The sequence below is a fragment of the Xenopus tropicalis genome, chromosome 8 (assembly GCF_000004195.4).
Source record: "Xenopus tropicalis strain Nigerian chromosome 8, UCB_Xtro_10.0, whole genome shotgun sequence".
Classification (NCBI taxonomy): domain Eukaryota; kingdom Metazoa; phylum Chordata; class Amphibia; order Anura; family Pipidae; genus Xenopus; species Xenopus tropicalis.
In genome coordinates, this window is record NC_030684.2 from 34,863,288 (window position 1) to 34,882,666 (window position 19,379).

General features: G+C 39.2%; 1 protein-coding gene across 4 annotated transcripts in view; it reads right to left on the reverse strand.

Annotated features, from left to right (window-relative positions):
• Positions 1–1,254: 1,254 nt before the first annotated feature.
• Positions 1,255–19,379, reverse strand: part of bicd2l (BICD cargo adaptor 2 like) — a 34,477-nt gene continuing 16,352 nt past the window's right edge. For 2 of the 4 annotated variants that reach the window (XM_018096722.1, XM_004916717.3), the window contains exons 4-9: positions 18,822–18,974; positions 17,274–17,684; positions 9,986–10,927; positions 6,746–6,897; positions 5,401–5,622; positions 1,255–3,077 (exon numbers count right to left, since the gene is read on the reverse strand). In XM_018096722.1, coding sequence (XP_017952211.1) covers position 3,077; positions 5,401–5,622; positions 6,746–6,897; positions 9,986–10,927; positions 17,274–17,684; positions 18,822–18,974 — 1,881 coding nt within the window. In that variant the 3' untranslated portion in view covers positions 1,255–3,076. Of the gene's footprint in view, positions 3,091–5,400; positions 5,623–6,745; positions 6,898–9,838; positions 10,928–17,273; positions 17,685–18,821; positions 18,975–19,379 lie in introns of those variants that run through there. The other 2 variants (XM_002935211.4, XM_018096723.2) reach the window with 2 other exon arrangements.

The window sequence follows — 19,379 nt, forward strand, 5'->3', positions numbered from 1 at the left end:
AGGATATTTCCTGTAAGCAGTCTTATTACCCTAAAATTACTTTTATTATTACTTTTGCCATGTTTTTTGAAGGGAAGTTAATCTATGAACTTTTTTTTTTTTTTTTTTTTAAACTATCAGATATGCAATGGCTCTCTGTGTAGATTAATTTATACTAATGTTTTATTGTTTGTTATGGTACATATTCCCTTTAAATAAATGGCAGCCAATAAACTGTGTTCTTTGGCTTTCCTTGAATGCTCTAAAGCAGGGCTGTCAGTGCCATACTCTGCCTTCCCTATGCTGCCTGTGTGTGCCATACTCTGCCTACTCTACCCTGCCTGTGTGTGCCATACTCTGCCTGCCCTATGCTGCCTGTGTGTGCCATACTCTACCTACTCTACCCTGCCTGTGTGTGCCATACTCTGCCTGCCCTATGCTGCCTGGGTTTGCCATACTCTGCCTGCCCTACCCTTCTTGTGTGTGCCATACTCTGCCTGCCCTATGCTGCCTGTGTGTGCCATACTCTGCCTGCCCTATATATAATATATCCTTATAGGGCTAACTAATCTAGTTGATTAGCCCCTGCTTTTGTTAGGAACTTGTAGAAATGTGGGTGCTCACACGGGTATCTGGAGGTAATCTTATGCTGCATTACTGGCACTGTATAAATTAAACATATGGATGCGTACCTATGAACATGAGATGAATATATGTAGGTATCGTGCCAAATGGAACCACTAATTTATGCTGCTCTGGCTGACTGGACCTTCTGGAATGAATAACACTTCAAAACAGCCTTAGATACGCACAAACTTGCAACCTGATCAAATAAAAAAAGGGAATACACAATTGCCTTTTGGAGGCAGTAAATCCTTTTTCCCCCCACAAGGGCTGGTTTGACAGCTGGCCTACAGCAAAGGGGTAGGGGTATTTAACTTTTAAAAATGTCTAAACCCGAAAACTGAATTGATATAAATGCTCATCAGCACACTTTTTTGTTGCTTCTGAGATATTTGCAATTTTAGACCGCTTACACCAGGCTTTCAGCTCAAGGACTCTTTTTTTCAAAGTCAGTCGGGACCAGCTTTTTTCTGTTCAGTATTGATGTGTTGTGGTTACAGACCAGATGGGCAGACTTAAATCAATTAACACTTTTGGTGCCATTAACACATTAGGGAAATTGAAAAGATCAGCTTGTATATGTGTTTGTCGATGGTTTATTCTGTGTCATATGTATTTAGTGCTACAAAGAGAAACACATGGGAAACTGTATTTTACATTAAATATATTTTTATTTATGAACAGTGGAATGCAATGTTACCTGTAAATCACAGTAACTTTGACAATGGAAAATGATCTTTCCCTCCAGTGGAATATGGAGCTTTTGGGGAAAAAAAGTTGTATCTCTAAGGGTGAATTCTATAATAACAAAATAGCATCAATATAAAACTGAAAATCCGTACCTAGCCCAGTGCTGCTTATTTTATCACCGTTACACTAACACCATCATAAAATGGTCCCCCATAAAATGGACATCCCACAAGATTGTGAGGTAAATGCAATTATCTTTTCATTTATATACAAACAAGTGGAATGCTAAAAGCTAGAAGCAATAGCCTGAATGGACGTATCCCTCCACAAAATTGCTGCAGGGTAGGTATATTAAACAAATGCAACCCCTGACTTCAGCTTTTGTTCATTTTGTTGTTTCACAATCAAGGTACAAACAAACAAACAAACAAGTGGTTAGAGCACAATTAGAAACGTGGATGTCCAATGCAAACATTATTCAATTAATACTGTCATTACAATATTGTACAGATAACCCAGCATCTTTTAAAAAGCAACCAATGGCTGCAGACTTGTAATAAAATATATCACGTTATTAAAATAGTTTAGTTCAATTTTTTTTTAACTTATTATGAATTCATATCTTAAACAGTAATCATTATATGGAATGTGTTCAACTATCCATTAAGGTTTAAGTATCTATCAAAGATGGAATAACTAAGTGAGGCCAATATGTAAACATCCTCCATTTACAGGAGGAAAACTCAAATGTGCCAAAAAGCTCTAAATTGCAGTTCTCTCCTCATTTTAATGAAAGGGGCAGTAATTAGCTAGAATAGTAAACTTTAGTGACATGAGCACAGGAGGATTTCTAGCATATTGTCCCCTTCTCAGAGGGCAACAATCACACGGGGCACAAAACACTAGAAATTGCCCCATATGCCATTATCTTTAAACACTGTTCTGGTTTTCAGCATCTTCATGATTACCGGAGTTTCTCAGCCATTCCCTGTTTAGCTCAAAAACAAAAACATTAATTAAAACAATAGGCAAAAAGTGTGCTCAGAGCAAGTCCTATTCAGTGAACTTATGCTGAAGAATTAGTTACACTGCCCCTGTATTAGGAATCATTGTGATTATTGTGTTATCCGGGAGTTAATTGTGCATAAGACACACCAGTATACATACACCGGTATACATACACCGGTATACATACACCGGTATACATACACCGGTATACATACACCGGTATACATACACCGGTATACATACACCGGTATACATACACCAGTATACATACACCAGTATACAAACTTCCTGTTATGTTACAGATAGTGAATGTGACAATTTTCACACATCATGTGTAAGAGCGGCCCGATGCAGAGAAGGTGCTGTTTTTGAGCCATTTATCATCAGAAAGGGAAGGGAAAGGCCAGTCAGAGGGAGAGTATAAACCTCAGATAAATAAATGATGCTAAATGTTAAAAACAGGTTAGTAAATATAAAATAGTTTAAGGCACTTTTGACAAAAAACTCCAGTGGTTTGCAGTTTTCGTATTATAATAAAATCTAATAAATACAATACTGACTACAGGTTTACAGTAAAAAACATGATTTCATTGAAGACTGGAGTGTTTTTTCAGAGATAGATGTAAACCGTTATGCAAGCATCTTGTAGATTTTTAGCGTAGGTATAACGCTGGTGTTGCTCTAATGCTGACTGTGGTCCAATTCTCCTTTTAGCAGGGATGTCTGAAGGCTGGTGATGTAGATACCCACAGGCAGAAAGTAGGGCCGGAGGTGCTTAACTGCAATATTCTGAAAAACATAAATCAAGGTATAATTAAAGGCCTTCTGCTATAAAAATTAGAATCATGTGATGTTATTCTTTGGACTTTAAACTAAAATAAGCACAGCTACCCATAAGTTACCATTTACTGCTGTTACTCTGAAGATGTGTGCATTCAGGTTTTAATGGGGTATTAGAGAGGACACTTTCTGTTAGTAATCATAAACTATATTAAAATGACCAAAACATACTATATTTTTCTCAATAAAGGATGGATTTCATCCAAACATCTCAGTAATGGGAAATTAACAATATATCAAAACTGTACTGTCTATTAGATTAGTGACAGCATAATTAACATGAGATACAGGAATCACATCAAAGTAATGTCTTTTAAGGTGAAGACACACAGCGCTACTTAGTAGCAGCTACATTTTCACATCTACTGAACTCCAAAAATAGACAATACTCAGAACTGCCTCTGCTAAAACAGATCAGCAGTCTATTCCTGTAGCCACGACAAGTAGCTGCTACTAGTAGCTCTGTGTGTCTTCAACCATAGATTTCAGGTTTTCAATGTATTTTAGACACTACACTGCATTCCTTGTCTACAGAACTGTGCAACTTAGGTCTAGGAGCAAAGTATAACCTATGGCTGCTGTTCAGTGTAGGTTTGTTTTGTTTAACATCCCGATTATAACTATTGATGAACAAGCATACTTTGCAAATATCTTAACTTTGTAAACCTGCTACAAAGTAACAAAGTTATAAGATCTCCCTCCACCCCACAGTCCAATAACACTATTTAACAGGTTGCAGAAGGGCAGGTGCTAAATAAAGTTGTACTACTGCTTTAATGTTTTCATATCAGGAAGCACCACCAAGAAGCCATGGGACTGCATTTATAATTGTGTCCCGTCCTTTACAAATAATAGGATTCCTGTCACTTTAATTTCAGGTAAAAATTGTAAAATTTTCACTAAAAAAGATTTAGGTAAAGAAACCACAATAGTAGGGAAAAGTAGTAAGCACAATTCCATTTAGGTGCAGCTCCTATATATTCACTATAGGTGCTCTGTGAAATAATACCAGTATATTATAAATGGTAAACATAACTATAGTCACTTACGTAGGATATAACTATTCTAAAATAATAATCAAAAGAACGCACAACACAAAACACATTAAAAGCTAACAACGAGGGACAAATGTCTTCAAAGCAGAGAGCCCATTTATCACAAGTTGTGTATCTCTGTCTATTATCAGTACCAAGTGTCTGACATAACTGAATCTTCCCCTACTGTAGTCCTATCAGTTTTTTTGATTTTTGCATTGCAGCTTCTGAAAATACAAAATTCTTAGGAGTAGCCCTGAAACCATTTGGAATCTGCATAATTATAAAGAACGCTCTTGAAGCAAAAAGGTACATACTTAATACTGACTCCTCAGTTATGAGGGGGGTTTTGAAATCCTACCTTTGTGCAGAGCAGCTTGATGTGAAAGACTTCATTTTCCTTTGATAAGGTCTTGCTAAGCTCTCTGTCTAAAACTCTCTAGACCCCACCCAAAGCCAAGAAGAGTCTGCAGCTGTTGTAGCATTTGGAGGAGGACACAAGCAGCTAAGATTACCAGCCAATGGGAATGATCACTTGCTCTGCATACTCAATTTATGTGGAAAGGACCTTTCAGAAGCACCAGCTGTGCCAAAGGCAACATCTTGCATCAGGTGGCTTTCACAGGGAGGGGTGGTTAAGAATTAGAAGAGGATTTGGGAAGGCACAAAAATAATGCAATCACAAGCAAACAAACTGAGGGTTACATTTGCTGCAATCAGCCATAGCAGGGAAAACAAATATCAGTAAATGTCCTAAATTGCAAAGTGGAAATGAATTTTTGTAATGGCTCAGTGGGTAGCACTTTTACTTGCAGTGATTGGGTCCTACATCAATTTCCTGGGCACTATGCAAGGAGTCTGTATGTTCTCCCTGTGTCTATGTGGCTTTCCTTCAGGTGTTACAATTTCCTCCCACACACACAAAATACATATAGGCTGGTTAAATGGCTTCTGATTAAACCGACCATAGTGTATGTGAACGTGATAGGGATTGTAAGCTCTACTGGGGCAAGCACTGATGAACAACCTCTGTGTAAAGTGTGCTGGAGCTATACAGTATAAATAACAATTACGTCCTACCCAATAATTATTTACAAAATCTATTAAAATTTTTTAGAAATTCTAGCACAATCACTTGCAACTAAACAGTCTCTTCACATTTACAAGAATAAGACATTATGCAGAAAAACTGAATGAATAACTGAATTGGCTAAGCATTACCTACCAAATATACTTTGATTTTGCAGAATGCGTTTTGCCTTTTGTAGAGGACTTTGAGTGGCTTTTAGAGGCATTATGTGCTCCTTCCCGACCCTCCAATCGTTGTGTTAGGGCCAGCTTCTGCTGAATGGCCATCCTGAGCAAGGAATTCAGAGTCTTCTTCTCATCCTCTGCTGCAGCAAGCTGGCGCTGCATCTCTTCCAACTGTGTCACATATTGATCACATCTGTACAGAGGGACAAGAATTAAAGAGAATAGACAAATTTAACTAATTGAGCATCGCCAATTCATCTTACAATACTTTGCTTAAAGACCGAAAGATCTAGCAACTACTTTAGTGGAAGTTGATGGTCCATGTCCCTTGGGAAAAGTATAATGCAACAACACAAGCATTCACAGGCATTTGTGATACTTGCTCCCATTTAACATAAGCAACTTTATTGCCCATTTCACCCTGCATTCCACTGGGGTGGAGTTCTCCTACATTACACCACAGGGAAAAGCAGGACGAAAAGCAGCCGTCCTTTCTTACTGGCCTGTACTAATGCAGTACCAAACGCAGGTGGAACACAACATGTGTTCCACCTGTGTTCACTGCTTACTTGTACCTATGTCATTACAGGCTGGTAAGAATGGGCTGCACTTAAGCCCTGCGTTTCCCTGGGGTGAAATGCAGGACTAACACCACTGAGTACGAGCCCTAATAGGAAGTGGATGCCAGTTGCCAGGCCATTTAAGTTAATTAACTGATCACTTGCACTACTTGCATCCATTAAAAGATTATAGAGGTCCACAGCAAAGTTAGAGCAATTGATAAAACATTTGACAAGATGCAATATAACCGTACACTCCTGTCTTACTCTGAAAGTGCTACTTAACTAGGATAAATTGCACTGCTATGCAAAAAACAGAAGTCTTGTGTCATCAAATAACATGGCACCGCTTAAAAGACAAGGCAAAACTGTGGTGCGCCAGCATTTACGTACGTTCTATTCATCCGCACTTGGGTATATGTGCAGTATAGTAAAACTTGCAGTGCTTTCTACAGGCTGGTGCAGTTGTCATTGAAAAGAAGCATCAGCCCGGGAGTAGAAGTAAAAATCTGTACTACCTAAAATGTTATCTAGAATATTCTGCGTAAAGGAGATCTAGGGTAACACATTGTTTCTTTATAAAACATATATATTTACTTATTTTACAGACTTGAATCAATCCCAAAATGCAGTATGCTATATGTTGCTTAACTTTGTTCTTATGTTTAAAAACATGGCCTACTAACTGGTGCAATGTGCTGTAGAACACTCTGTTTGTACATGGGTAGCAACCATTCTGTGGTTTTATTTCCTTACCTGCTTGCGAAGAGAGATCGTAAAGAAGAAAACGTAGCAGCATCCTCCTTCAAGGCTTTTAGTTCATGTCTTAGCTTCACCATTGTATCTGACACTAGAGCCTTCTCGTTTTCGTATTTGCTCTTCAGGTTCGACATTGCTACCTCAGCTGTCTGAACAGAGACATTCCATTGGAAACATTTAGATGAGGGCTTAGAAACCATAAGCACAGCAAATAAACAATGTGACACTAATGAGCTACTTCACTTTTAGCCTGACTTGGCAACTTTTAGCAAGCAGTCACCAATGGGGCTTGTGGCAATTTGCAGAACAAGCAATAAGCGTAAACACCCATGTAAAAAGGGATTGAGGCTGTCACCAAATCCTTGCTATATCTGTACTTGTTACTGGCAATGCAAACACTGATCTGCAAGAGCGACAGCTGGTGTATTACTGAATGCCAAGCTAACAGTGTTCTATAAAGTGTGGAAATGGCCAAGATAGTAAAGATAAATGTAAAGTAATTGTGTCTAGCACAAATATCAGGTCACATTGACAATCCAACACAGACAGACCGACACATACATACACACATTATACACAAATAAATGAAAAGGTACTGCTTTTCTGTATATTATGAATAGCTTTGGGGCAATGTCGGATGGCAAACATGAGCTAATTTAACTATGCAGGGGGACAATCTATTTATTGGAAAAAACTCTGCGTCAGTGCTAAGGCAGCCAGCAGTCGTAACAATCTGTGCAATGAAATAGGTGTTTCGTAACTTGCACAGATATAGGTATATTAAAAGAAATAAATGCATTGAGTGTTTAATTTGGGGGGGGGGGAGGCACCCCAGTTTTGAGGTCTGTAAACCTGGACACGCACAGGACTAGCCAGCTATTACAACCAGATGGCCACACAAAGATGGCTATTCTGCACTGATTTTAACAGTTACAAGGTCAGTACTTGAATAAATGCACTGAAACTGGGCCACTGGCTTTTTTTCCCCAGAATGTGAAGTATAATATCTATATTAATAAGAACTAATCCAGCATTTTTATGGCTAACCTAAAGGCTGCTTTTAAAATGTTGTGGTATTCATGATTTTTTTTCAATGACAAAGATTAAAGTTTTTTTGTTTTTTGTTAATATCCAACAATAGCGAACACATAAGGGGCTGTTCTGAAGAGCCTTGATAACAGCAATTTTAAGTGGCCGAAAAACACAGATCCTGACAAGCATTTGGGCCACTGCTTTTCAGTTGATAGCTGCCGGAAATGCATTGAGGTAAATGTAAAATGTGATGGTACTGAATGTAAGCCTCTGGGGGAGGCCAGATTTTAATTTGGTATGGGATTTTTGGACTACCAAAAGACACAGTGCGCGAAGTGCCAGAAACAGCCTTTTGTGACATTACACTGAAACACCACAACATAATGTAATTGCAGTGGGGAAATTATATACTGCTTCTAAGTTAGGATGAAGACACACACTGAGCTACTAGCAGCAGCTACTTTTACATGGCTACTAAACTCCAGAAAATACCCTGCCATAGACAATACTGAGAATTGCCTCTGCTAAAACTCAAAGAGACAGTTATAGGTAAATGATCAGCATTGTCTGTTTTAGTAGCTGCTACTAGTAGCTGTGTGTCTTCAGCCTTAGCCATCAAGTACTATCTTTGCAAAAATAAAATAAACTGCTACCCCATTAGTAGTGATCAGTACCAATGATAAACCTTCTCTGTATATTACTTGGAGGTATAACTATATTAAAACTTTTTAAGCAGTTATATTCATTAGCCAAACTTCTAAAGTAGGCATCAACCTTGAAGAGGGGCAGATTGTGGATTTAAGCCACTTATGATATAGAGCTAACAAGTTATCATTATATTAGTGGCTTATTTATAAACACTGGGCAAGTTTGCACCTGGGCAGTTACCCACAGCAACCACTCAGTAATAAGCTTTTTTTGAGGCAGCTGTTAAGCTGACCATACACGCACCGATAATATCGTACGAAACCCGTTTCGTGCGATATTCAGTGCGTGTATGGCAAGTCGGCGAGTCGACCGATATCGCAGGAGGCTGATCGACTCGCCGATTGGCCAGGTCAAAAGATTTTGATCGGGTGCCATAGAAGGTGCCTGATCAAAATCTGCCTTCAGGGCTGAATCGGCAGAAAGAGGTAGAAATCCTATTGTTTCTACCTCCTTACATACAAAAAGAAAAAGGGATTGATCAATGCACATTCCCTGGTCCCCAGTTTCATAAGTAAATTGTCTGTTAGTTTCATGCTAGTGCATACAGTATATTGTCAATATACTGTATGCACTAGCATGAAACTAACAGACAATTTACTTATGAAACAGGGGACCAGGGAATGTGCATTGATCAATCCCTTTTTCTTTTTGTATGTTTGTAGTTAATTTGGCCAGATCAGTTGCACTTCCATTGTATTTGTATACTTTATTTAGCCTTGGAGTGCTCCCACAACCCCTTTTTGTGTTTCTACCTCCTTATCTGCCGTTTCAGCCCTGAACAGTTAGTGGCCGATTGTACGATCTTTCGTGGACCGATGGTCAAACGAAAGATCGGAAATCGCCATGTGTGTGGCCACCTTAAGTAGAACAATGAAGTAAAACATCTGATTGGTTACCATAGATAACAGCCCAGGTGCTAATTTGCCCAATGTTTATAAATGACCCCCTCCAAGTTTAAGGGCCCTTACGCCAACATGGTGGATCCATGTGTAGATCACCAAACTGCAACACAGGATTCACCATGGCTCTGTATTTACAGGAGCACATTAAATTGCAAATAAACTGGACACATTCAGTTGTATCTGCATACAGGGGCACAGGGTGAACCTACGTTGTCATATGGTGGAACACACAAAAACCCATCGCATAGCTAAGGCAGGAAAAAAAGACTTGCGTGTAAAGCCCCTAATTAGTCATTACTGATCAGGCAGCTGTCAGTGAAAAGCCCCTTCATAGCCTAAAGAGATATTTTTTTTTATATCTCGAATAACTACAGCAAAAACTTTTTTTTCTGACTGGCTCCCGGTTTACCATTAAATGTTTTTCCCGCATAAAAAAAAAAAAAATCCACAGATTTTAATAGTAATTTATTTATCAAAAATATAAAAAAAACTACACATATACAAAGACATATACAATTTACATCTATACACAAATGCGGGACACTTAAAAAATAAATATTATAAAACCGGGAGCCCTAATTAATACAAACTGTACCTGCTTGTTAGCCTTCAGAACAGTCCTCAGAGTGGCTATTTGTTCTCTTTTAGTGCTCAGCAAAGATTTAAGTTTCATTATTTCATCCACCAGAACCTCTTTGTCCTTGTCCATTTCCGAAGCTATGCTTTCTAATGAGGTGTGTTGCCAGGACACCACAATAGCTCCCTGAAGGTGCTTAATCTGGTCTTTAACAATTGCTATAAGATGAGTTATACTGAGAGGTTCTCTGGAAGAGTCCCCACAGTCTGACCCAATGGAAGATGCAGGGCTACTTAGGGGGGAACATTCCCCGCTGTGTATCTCTGTTATTTCCATATCCGGACTGACTAAAAGTTTTCCGAAAAAGTCAGAAGACTTTCTTTTTCGGAAGTGCAGTTTTGAGCCCTTTCCATCTCTATAATAGTCTAGCATGACACGGTTGGGTGTGAGGCTGTTTCGCATGCACACGTGATGATAAAGATGGGCAAGCTCCTCCGTAAATGACATGAGTTCATCCTGTGCCAGGTTCAGCTTGCTCTGCACATCACAGTATGACCTCCGTAGGGTTTTCAAATCTTCCTGCAGCTCGCCCAACAGTCCTTGATCACTTCTTTCACATTTCATGTACAGAGAGAGTCTTTCCGTTACTTCTTGCATGCTTGCCTCCCATTCAGCTTTTTCGTCCTTGTATTGCTTTTTTAAGTCCTGATATTGTTGCAGGAGTTCTTTAAGCTCCTTTTTGAGTCTGGATGCCTCAGTGTTTTCCTGCTTACACTGGCATTTAAAGACTTCTGTTTCACATTTCCTTCCACTGTTGTCAAGATCCTCTTTTAAAGCATTAATTTGCTCCAACAGTTCACCATTTTGCTTTTGTTCTTTGGAGAGTGCTTCTGTGGCAACATCCAAATTATTTTTCAGCCCTTCAAGATCAGCCATCACTGAGGCTTTTTCCCGATCAACCTGTTAAACACATAACACAATTTAGTTGTATTATTCAGACATATGTTTGTTGCCTACAGCATGTAATCATTGCTAGCTAGATAAATACAAGCTACCTTCATCAGTTTAATTAGGTTTATAGAACCGTTTCCTATACGTAAAGTTGGCCATACCCTGAGGTGGCCAATATTGGCTCAAGATCATAATTTCTGCTAAATGAACATAGGTTCATAAAGTCATCGCAGCAACTAATCGCGTGCCATTTGCGGTATGCCGATTAGTTGCTGCAACTTTTTTTATAAAGTCGCAGTGACTAATCCCCCTGTGCGTCTTTGCCCTTAAAGTTACATGCAGAACTATAAGACAGCTGTGTTTGTAGCTACAGATTTGAACATATTCAGCATATATGAAGCATGCTACACATACTCTATGTATAGTTATATATATACACTCATCTGTTTTCTGCACTACTTGGCTTAGGCAATGTATAGCACAGGCCTCGGCAATGCCAATGGAACTTCACAACACGCTGTTTAGAGTGGTGATAGCTTGTGAAGTTTACAAGGTTTATTTTTGTGGGCTCTCCTTTCAGCATACTGACAATTTACGTGCCGTATAAATATCAAATTGCAGCAAACTAAAAGAGAAGCATTTTTTACAATGAATGTGAAGCCAGTAAAGATAAAGCAAACTTCCTTCTACACATGCTGTACTGGAGAAAGAAAAAAAAACTCATTTTTTTGCCTAAAGAAAATGAATCCAAGAAAATATTAAAAACACAGTTGCATCTGAAAGCAATAATTTTGTTCCCTGGTTCTTATTCAGTAAACAGTGTAGCAAAATTCAGTCCTCCAGGTCTGTTAATCAGCTCTGTTATCCAACAAATACTAATATCAATAGCAAATACCTTTATAAATCACTTTTAAAAAAAGAGTTGCTTCAAATTAGATTCTTTTATAATGCAAAAAAAAAAATTTTTTGGAAAACTTCAATATAAACATTTATATGAACCTATTCAATAATCATGGTTTTACTTCTCTGTATGTTTTCAAAAACTGCCATAATCCTTTTATTGGAAGAAGCATTCGAAAAGGCTACCTATGCACTGAGCCAACATGGCCAATACAGACGCAAATCTGATCTTTCAGCAGTCCAAAAAAAGTAGGGAGCTACTATATCCATAAGATGACTATTTTGTGCCAGGGCATTCTAAAGGTAAGGCAAAGGATCAGATTTTTCCCCCCCACTGGTACAGAAAACACCATGTGTAAAATGAGTCTAGATGTTGGTTAGAATTAAATATCTGTCTGTGGGGGTCACTTTGCTCTATCCATTACAAAATCTTCAAATACTGTGTACGCCACAGATTACCATGGGAAACAGTGAGGGATTTTTACTGCTGCCGATTTGTTAAAAGATGCAACCTGTAACATTAGTCTAAGGCAGTGATCCCCAACCAGTGGCTCGTGAGCAACATGTTGCCCCCCAACTGCTTGGATGTTGCTCCCAGAGGCCTCAATGCAGGTGCTTATTTTTGAATTTCTGGCTTGGAGGCAAGTGCTGATTGCATACAACCCAATGTAAAGCCAAACAGAGCTTTCTATAGGCTACCAGTCTGCATAGGGGCTACCAAATAGCCAAATATAGCTCTTATTTGCACCCCCAGGAACTTTCTCATTGCTCCCCAACCCTTTTGCAATTTGAATGTGGCTCACTTGGTCTAAGGGCTAAGATTTGCAGAGCTATATATATTAGCAGAGACAACTCTCAGTATAGTCCATAGTATTTTGAGGCATTTTGTAGCCATGACAAATAGCTGCTACTAAGTAGCTCCATATGTCTTGTGTGAAAACACACAAAGCTACAAAATGCCAGAAAATAAAATACCCTGCCATAGACAGTACAGAGAACTGCCTCTGCTAAAACACAAGTAGAGACAATTATTGGTAAATGATCAGCATTTTCTATTTTTGCAGCCCTGACAAGTAGCTGCTACTAGTAGCTCTGTGTGTCTCTTCACTCTAAGGGTAAGCACCCATGGAGTTATTCGCCTGCTACAGATCGCTGCTATCGCAGGCAAGTAACTGCTCTGAAAAGACTTTTCACCGGTGGAAAGCCCTTTGCATTGCTTCGGTTTCTGAATTCAAGCAAAGCTTCCTCTTACAGGCAGCTTTATCTGACAACCTGCAAATATACTAATGAACTACAGTTCAAATTTAAAAATAATTTTTTAAGTTTATAAAACAGTACAGAAATACCTGACAGCGTTGCTTCCATTTTTCCCCCCCTATGCATGGTGTATTTTTGTGAGATAATAAGAATTCTTCTAACTCTGGGAGACACTTTATTTAGTATAGAATAGTATAAAAAAGTGCTCAAATAACTTTTCATGTTTGATTGTTAGGAGCAGAGCCTTTAAGCCCAAGAAAAAATTGTATTTTACCTTAGTTCAGTAAAACAGGCTGCTCCATCTAATTTTAGTAAAAATAAATGCGGATAAATTAGGCTGTGAAGTGCAACCTATAGTCCTGTATTCTGATGAATTTCCAGGGCTTTTTTTTTTTTACTACAGAAATGCCACCTATCCACTACAGCACCATGGATTCCCTTGTCAAGGATTACAGATTGTAAACTCTGCAGGGCAGGGACCTCATCCAAACTGAGTAATGAAACACCTAAGCACTTAAGATTATGTCTGAAAGATTAAAACTGTACCTGTTTGTGTTGCATGCCTCGTAAAATGTTCTTTTGTGGCGCTATATTAATATGTACATACATAGCTACATTTACATTACAGGTTAAAGGAAGCAATTCACAGCTGTTAAAAAGGCATTTGGACCAAAGATTCAACCTGCAGTTATCAAAATGCCCCATAAGCTTTTTACTACCAAATAAAGCCCCCTGTAAGCTGATAGTGTGCATAGAGGCTGCCTAATAGCCAATCACAGCCTTTATTTGGCACCTCCATGAACTTTTGTGGTGCTTGTGTTGCTCTCCAAGTCTTTTTACATTTGCCCGTGCTCTTATCTGCAGGCTGACAATACGCCCCATGTACCCTTGCCCTAAACCATTTCCTGGTCAAGCCGAGCCATTGTCCCCTCTGTATAATAAACCCTCTTATCTGGAAGCCCAAGAGGCTGCTACATAAAGCAGAAACAATTGCTTATATAGAACTAGAAAAATATTCCTTAGTGCTTGAGAATTTTAAATTTCAATTAAAATAGGTAAAATATTGTTTTAACATAAGTACTAGTGCTGGGCGGTATACCGGTAAAAACCGATCACCGGTTTTTTTTTTGAAACCGATATGAATTTTCTACATACCGGTGTGCTGAATACTTCCGGGTGCGCACGTGACGTCAGCGCGCACGTGACGTCAGCGCGCACGTGACGTCAGCGCGCACACTCTACAAAAGCGCCATCGCTAGGACGCATTCAGAGTCGGATACCAATGTGAGCTGTCGGGGGGTGCCTGGCCAGTAATTATATTTTATGTGAAGGGGATGGGGTTGTGTTTGGGGGGGGTGGGGTGGGGGGTTATATTTATGTGAAGGGGATGGGGGGGTGTTTGGGGGGGGGGGGGGGGGGTGGGGTGGGGGGTTATATTTATGTGAAGGGGATGGGGGGGTGTTTGGGGTGGGGGTGGGTGGGTTATACTTATGTGAAGGGGATGGGGTTGTGTTTGGGGGGGGTGGGGTGGGGGGTTATATTTATGTGAAGGGGATGGGGGGGTGTTTGGGGTGGGGGGGGTGTGCGGATGGGGGGGTGTTTGGGGTGGGGGGGGTGTGCGGATGGGGGGGTGTTTGGGGTGGGGGGGGTGTGCGGATGGGGGGGTGTTTGGGGTGGGGGGGTGCGTGCGGATCGGGGGGTGTTTGGGGTGGGGGGGTTGCGTGCGGATGGGGGGGTTGCGTGCGGATGGGGGGGTGCGTGCGGATGGGGGGGTGGGGGGGCTGCGTGCGGATGGGGGGTGTTTGGGGTGGCGGGGGGGTGCGGGTGGCGGGTGTTTGGGGTGGTCACCTAATCATGCATGGGGAAAAAAAAATACCGTCAAATACCGTGATACCGATATAATTTTGAAAAATACCGTGATATAAATTTTTGGTCATACCGCCCAGCTCTAATAAGTACTATGTACTGTGCTCATGTGGAGCAAGGGTGTATATATGTGTATACTGACCCTTTAAAAGATAATACGTCATTGAGACTACCTCTCCTCTAGCTGTATTCCAAAAAAAGCACTCCAGGTTTTTTTATTTCAAGTCCATTTATTTTTAAATTACACAAATAATGAACATAAATATTTGAATTTACTGACCCTTTAGAGATTAAAGAACTCAAATTGATACTGCTTACATACATTTATAGATTCAAATGCATACAGAAAGCAAATACCCTAGTCCAAGTAGCTATTCTTACTCAAATCCCTCTTCTGCATCCCCATTAATATTGTCCTTCCAGGTTTTTATGGGAAACCAGAATTATCACTTAAAAACTTCCTGGCACCAACTGAATGCAGTGCTTTCCAACTTGTAGTAGTTTCCCCCCATGTAGTAGGTCACTTTGCCAAAATACTACCAAGTTTGTAGGCCAGATTATATCAAAATTGATCAGGGCAGGGAAACAGCCCCAGCACTTGCCTGTGTTGGATTCCCCAGCCCCAATACTAGCAAGATCCTCAAAAAAATAAGAAACATGTATGGCCTACAAAATCCTTCTTATCTTTTATTCTATAGCACTACTATATTCTTGCTATTCTTTATTTCTATCATGCAGTGTGGTATTATTCTGTATAATCGTTAATGCTGGTTTGTACAACATTATTAAATTGATTTACGAACCAGACTTTTGTAATATATTGCAGAAATAACTATTAAAAAGCTAAACTAGGGTGTTTTCTTTTGTTGAATCTGCAAGATGAATGTGTAATCATACATAGCCCACAAACAAGAATGGTAGAAAAGTTAGATGAACTTGAGGAGGTACTGTATTGCAAGAGTACCCACAGAAAGGTAAAGCAGTAGCAACCAGTAGTTAGTAGGCATTGTTAGTCTGCCACAAAAGTACATGAATGCCTGTGCAAAAGCCTTGTAGTTGATAGGTTGTATATGCTGGCTTGGAATTTTTATATCCCTCTAATATTTCATGGTCACGTGTGGTATTTTTTCTGATATTGCAATGGCTAGCATAAACTCTCTTAATATAAAGCTGAAAAATCAAACTCGGAAGCTTTTCTGCCAAAGCAGCATTGGCCCATGCAGTTTACAACATGCTAAATGTTAATTCTCAAGTGAGGAGGTACGGTCTCCTAATCTCCGCCTGCATTTTGAAGGCAGGCCAAGGATCTGCTCCTAAACCCTCATGTGTGTAAGCTGAACTGACAGGCACAGCATGGGCCTAAGTGCAGCTACACACAGGAAGATATAGAAGATCTGCTTCTCTCCTCCTGCCTACAAAAACAGATGGAAAGAAGTGGACTGTAAGCCCAGTGTGCCCTCACCCTTAATTAAGGCAGACATTCAAGATAATATACAACAGGCTTTTTTTTTTTTTTTTAAATATACGCCTTTTTAGTATACATTTTTCCAGCCTGACTTATACAAAGCTATCTGGTAGTGAGGGTCACTACAAAAAAAGCAAAGTAATACTTGCGTTGTATTTTTATCAATACTTATCTTTTTCTCTCTCAATTTTATAGTCTGCCAATCAAAACACTGCTTGGTCGCAAATGTAAGTGGATCTCAGTATAACAAGAGAATTAGTAAAACTAAGAAGGGTAAGATTAAGCTGGCAATATTCAGAACAATATTGGCTGCCAAAATAATTACCCATGACTACCTGATTGGGGAGGCAGGTCTGCATTCACAAAACAGGTAAGCATGAGTCTGGGGGGCATATAACTGGGTCTGTTCCAGTTTAGCTCACAACTTGTGAGGGCATACTGGGCAAAGGTCTGCTTATCTCACCTCTCTAAATAGCTTTTCTGCAAATACTATCAGCTACCTTTTTAGCAAAGGTATTAATTTCCTGATAAAGTGTCACTTCTCACATAACAATTTAAGAAAAATGTTAGTCTTGGACTCTTATAGTAGCATTAGGTAAAAAAAAGTTTATTTAGTGACAGAATAAAAAAAAAACAAGAGTTTCATTTTAACTTTTCAGCATAAAAAAACATCTATCACAGTTTGCTATCTCCAAACAGTGAACTTTGTGGAAGCTCAAGCAAAGATAAAGCTGCTCTAAGAAACTTTTTCCCATATATAACGTATGGAAAGAGTAAGGAGGCAATGTTGGCATACATAGGGGAGGAATAAACCTGCTGAAAGTGCAGCTTTAAGCATTTATAAAGCCAAGATAAGAAAAATAATACCTGTAGGAGCTGCTGTTGCAGTTTTTGAATTTCTGGGAGATTAAGCTCTGTGAAGAGATTCAATGCTGCTTTTGGACCAGGATGGTATATGTCACTGTTGCGTGGTGTAGACATCAATATTTCTCCATTAGTTTTGCTTATGCCAAAGTTGTACCCACTGTCAAACTCTTCTTCATTGTGGTCCTCAAAGTTTCCATGCAAGTTCCCAACAGAATCGTAATTAAGAAAGGCAGATAATTCACGTTGCAGTTCTTTTTTTTGCTCCCGTTCACTTTTTAGCGATTCTAGGGCTTCTTCCAATTGTCTTTCTGAGATATCTCTTAGCCTCATCAGCTCTTCTACATTGCCATTCAAAACATCTATTTCTTCTGCTCTTCTTTTCAGCTCATGTTTTATGCCTTCAAATTCCACCTGTAATGAAATAATGCCAAATATTTATTACAGTAACTGATTATATAGTGATAAATATCTATATAATTCTATTTTAAGAAGCAATTTAAACCTGAAAGAAACAAAAGGTTTTATTAAAGGAGAAGGAAAGGAAAAAACTAAGTAAGCTTTATCAGAAAGGTCTATGTAAATACAGCCATAAGCACTTAAGAGTCCTCAAAAGAAACACAGGACTTCTTGTTTCCTTTTTTGTAAACATGTTCTCCGGGTATCTGACTTCCTTGTTCCCAAGGCGCTCACTCTCTCCTGCTCCCTCCCTTAGGAATGTGTAATCTGAGCTATAATGGCTAGAGCTATACAGCAGGAAGTTATGAAGACCAAGCTAAAATGGCAGCTGCAATCTTAAGCAAACAAAGAAAGCTTCTAAGGCTCTTTACTCAGGTATGGTAATGCTTTCTGCAGAATAGTGTTCTAGTTGGCACTAATATGGCGAATCTATTGGCAGTAAAATGTCAAAAAGACTTTTCTTCTCCTTTAATGGTGTATATGGCACAGGGCAACTGGCAGGAACAGTGAAGGCCTGTAATAAGTTAGTGCTCCACTGTGCACACTGCGTCAGCAACTTTTCAACGGTCTTCATTATTTCTTATAGTTAAATTATTTGCCTTCTTCAAACTCTTTGTAGATTTGAAATAGGGGGTCACTGACCCTGGCAGCCAAAAAAAAAAAAAAAAAAAAAACTATTGCTCTGTGAAGCTACAGTTTTATTGTTAATTTCTATTAATTGTTTTAATTCAGTTCCTTCTCCTATTCATATATCAGTCTCTAATTCAAACCATTCCCTGGTTGCTGAGGTAATTTGGACCCTAGCAACCACATAGCGGGTATAGCTTCAATCTGGAAAGCTGCTGAACAATTATTGAAATAATTAAAAAACTACAATTAAAAAATGAAGACCAATTGCAAATTGTCTCAGATTACTACTCTCTACATCATACTAACAGTTAACTCAAAGGTGAACAACCCCTTTAAAAGGTAGAGGACTGCACTAGAGGTAAATCATACAGTAAGAAGGGCCTGCAATAAATGTTACTGGATGTAGGAAGCCACAGAGCTCCATCATGCTATAATCATATGCAATATACACTAGTAAAGTACCTGGTTTTCCTTTAATATAGACACTTGTTTTAGGAGAGAGATGTTTTCTTCTTCGAGGTCAGAAAAATCTTGCAGTTGTCGCATTTCGCTAATCTTACACTGTTTTATTTCTTCTCGCAGCTTTGCCTTCTCTTTTTCAGTTTCTCCATATTCCTACAAAGTTAAAATAAGCACTAAAATCACATGATATTTACACAATCATCAGGTCCACACCCATCACAATACAGGAGAAAATATACACTAAGATTGGGCACTTGTTCATCAGGTCAACACCCATGTTTTTTGACTCACTGCATCTGCAGCAGTCTCATTAAATACATTGGAAGCCGTGTTGGCTATGCAAGAGGCAAAGAAAATGTATCTCTCTGTATGTCTTCTGTGCCTAGCATAGGCATTCTGAACAAGCTGTGGCAATCACTTAGTTAGTGAAAAGAATGCAATGGGGATTTTTTCATCAAATTATGCAACAGGTGTATCAAGCAGCATCTTACTAAGCTGTTACATTATGTAACCATACACGTTCAGAATGATTACAACAGCTGTCCCCTGGGACTCTGA